Below are 3,378 nucleotides of genomic sequence, written 5' to 3'. Positions count from 1 at the left end.
CCGCCCCGCGCCCTCCGCCCCTCCCCTCCGCCGCTGGCCACCTGACCACCGCGCCCCTCTAACTCAGAGCCCTCGTCGGCAGACGGGGCCACGCCAACCTCTAGGCTCTTCCCATGTTTCACATTCTGAAAACATTCTCGGTTCCACAACACACAGCGCCGCTTCCGCGCTCTCACCGATTATCCGGGAGGTGCCCCTTGAAACAGCACTCGATCCTGAAATTATTTTTTGAGCAGCTAATATTATTCCATCTATTAAAAAAAAAAAACAGATGAAAGAGCCAAGAAAATGCACATGACCAGCTTTTTCATTTTAATACTCTCCTTTTTAAAACAAGGTTATTTTGGTTCCTTTCAATGTGTAATTAAAATATAAGACACTTTTAGCTAATTGACTCCCTTCCTTCAAGATCACAATCAGGCCCAAATTATCTCCAATTGCCTCTGAAAATCTCTGATTCTTAAAACATAATGAACAATTAGTCCCCACTGTTTTAGGACCCTGTGAAGCTAATACTCACTGCCACGTGGTGTCACATTTAAGCAATGCGGATTTTATGGGGTGGGGGGCGTGGGGGCTGCAACCAACAGTTGTCTTCTGTGTCAGCTCCCACGCTGTGGGGTGACGCGGTCTAAAGTCGCTGCTGCTGTGCGCTAACCCTGGAAATGTCCTTTGTCACTTGCTTGGTGACTTGTGCTTGACACTGTGTATTACCATTTAAAAATCTTGTCACGTTCTGTTCAAACGCATTTCAGAATGGACGTGCGGCTCAAGCCGACGATGCCCTGCCTCTGTGGGGATGCTGGTCACCCACCCGTAGACATCTTTTTGATAAGGAAACATCTCAGGGGGACTGAGAACCTGAAGGAAATAAATCGATGCAAAACCGCGGCGTTTCTAATATGGAGGCTGAGAGGGCAGAATGGTCATCGTGGTCGCTGTGCATAACTCTGTTTATACGTCGTTGGATTCGATCTGCTGATATTGCGTTGAGGATTTCTGCATCTACGTTTATGACGCGTAGCGGTCTGCAGTTTCCTTATAATTTCTTGTCCGGTTTTGGTATTAGGGTAATTAATGCCGGCCTCGTAGCGTGAGCTGGGAGTGTTCCCTCTGCTTCTACTCTCTAAGGTACCGTAGAGAATTGGTACAATTTTTTCCACGGATATTTGGTAGGATTCACCACCGCACCCACCGGGGCCTGATGCTTCCTGTTCTGGAAGGTTGTTAATTATTGATTCACTATCTTTACTAGATACAGGACCATCCAAATCACATATTTCCTCCTGTGAGAGTTTTGGCCGCCTGTCTTTCAGTGAACGGCCCCGTTGGATGTGATTATCAAACCTGCGGCTCCTCCACAAGCTCCTTCGTCCTATTAGCCTTTCGCCTTCCACGGGTCCTGGGTGAGGTCCCCTCCTGCATTCCTGGTATTGTTAATCTGCGGTCTCCTTTTCTCTTTGTTAGCTGCACAGACGCATGCCAATTTATTGATCTCTTCGAAGAACCAGCTTTTAATTTTATTGATTTTCTGTATTGATTTTCTGCTTTCGATTTAATTGATTTCTGCTCTAATTTTTGTCTTTTATTAGGCTTATTTTGGATTTAATTGGTTCTTTTAGTTTCCAAAAATAGAAGCTTAGATGACTGATTTTAGATGCTTCCTGTTTTCCAGTGTGTGTTTCAGTGACATAAACTTCCCTCTAAGCACTGCTTTTGCTGAAAAGCCCACACATTTAGATAAATTGTTTTTCCATTTTTATTTAATTCAAAATATTTTTCCTTTCTCTCCAGAGTTCCTCTCTGATCCACGTGTTGCTCAGAAGTGTGTTGTTTAATCTCCAAGTATTTGGGGATTTTCCCAGTCACGTTTCTGTCATTGATTCTAATTTAATCCCATTACTATCTAAGAAAAGACGCTGCACGATTTCCATTCTTTTAAGTTCGTCAGGGTGTGCTTTGTGGCCTGTCATGATATGGTCTGTCATGCTGACTCTCCCCCGTGAGCTTAAGAGGGACGTGCTCTGCTGCTGTTAGGGAGTTTAACACACAGATGTCCGTTACATCCACGCCATCGACGGTTTGGCTGAGTTCACCCGTGTCCTTACTGATTTTCTGCCTCTTGGACTCATCCGCTTCTGATCGATTGTGCTTTCATGTGTGTGCTGCTTTGTCTGTTACCCACTTGGAAACCCTTCAATTCCCTCCTTGAAGCTCCTTTGTATCAGAGAAGAAAAGCCAGCTACTGTCTCCCCACGTCCCTTCCCATACGTCTGAGTCTGAGTTTGCTGAAACTCAGGCAAGACTCGGAAGCTGAAGAAGCCGACAGTTTCTCTAGTCACACAGGCAGGCCGCTGGGTGGATGACCCTTAGGGACGCCCAGGAGCCCTGAGCGCCACGGCTTCGCCACTGCGGACAGCGGGCAGCAGGAGCGGACAGCGGGCAGTGGGAGGCGGCAGCAGGTGGCGGGAGCCAGCAGGCGGCCCAGAGTCGGTGACGGCTGCAGTAAACCCCCGGCTTGTTGCTGAGATCCGACCACCTCAGTTCTTGACACTCGGGTTTCCGGTGGCGAATCCTTGCCCTTTGCTCTCCAGCAGCTCCGACGTGCTAGGTATGAAGCACTATTTCCCCGTTTTCAACCGTCACGGCAGGAACCCCTGGAGCCGCTTTCCTGGCGGGACGCTCACGGGGACTCGGTGAGGGAGGGGCGCGCGCAGGCGGCCGGCAGACACGGCGGCGCGGTTCCCGGGACGGGCGGAAGGGCCAGGCTAGGACCTGCAGAGAGGCTTGGCCGTGACCGTGGGGTCAGGAGCCCCTGGGGCCGAAGCGCGTGGGGAAAGTGTCGGGCCGGCATCAGCGGTCGACCCTGGCGCCGGTGAGCAGAGCCTGACTCGTGGTCACGCCACAGCCGTGGCGTCGCGTCGACTCCAGGACGGTCAGTTCACAGCCCCACGGCCCCTTGGAGAGAGTCTGGGCATCGGAGGCACAGCCGCCAAGCGTCCGTGGCAGGTGTCCCTCCGGCCTCCGCGGGAGCCCTCGCAGTCCCGGTGACACGCCTCACGCACAAGACGCGGTCGGACCCGCTGCCAGCACCCGGCACAGGGCACCCGGCACAGGCCGCCGGGCAGAGCAGGGGCCACCTCGGCCCTGGGCCCATCACACGTGCGTCCAGCGGCCCCGGACACTGCCGTGCAGTGTTTCCCTCATCTGAACAGAGGGCCGAGCGGCGCAGCCACTGACCCGTGGGACCCTGGCGATTCCCCGACCTGCGCCCTCAGGCCTGTCATGCTGAGGGGTCCAGGGAAACCCCTGCCCTGCCTCCCCCTCGGCAACAGAAACCAGAGTCCGGGACAGGAAACCGGGACAGGCGTGGCGGGG

At 52.9% G+C, this 3,378-nt stretch overlaps 1 protein-coding gene across 1 annotated transcript in view; it reads right to left on the bottom strand.

Annotated features, from left to right (window-relative positions):
• The window catches only part of SNTG2 (syntrophin gamma 2), a 91,655-nt gene that overhangs the window by 57,104 nt on the left and 31,173 nt on the right, over positions 1-3,378 (bottom strand). Inside the window, 1 exon segment of the mRNA XM_015588122.1 lies at positions 1,509-1,544. Coding sequence (XP_015443608.1) covers positions 1,509-1,544 — 36 coding nt within the window.

The sequence above is a fragment of the Pteropus alecto genome, unplaced genomic scaffold (assembly GCF_000325575.1).
Source record: "Pteropus alecto unplaced genomic scaffold, ASM32557v1 scaffold61, whole genome shotgun sequence".
NCBI lineage: Eukaryota > Metazoa > Chordata > Mammalia > Chiroptera > Pteropodidae > Pteropus > Pteropus alecto.
The sequence above is the reverse complement of the archived record's forward strand: the minus strand, read 5'-3'. Positions and strand labels throughout refer to the sequence as shown.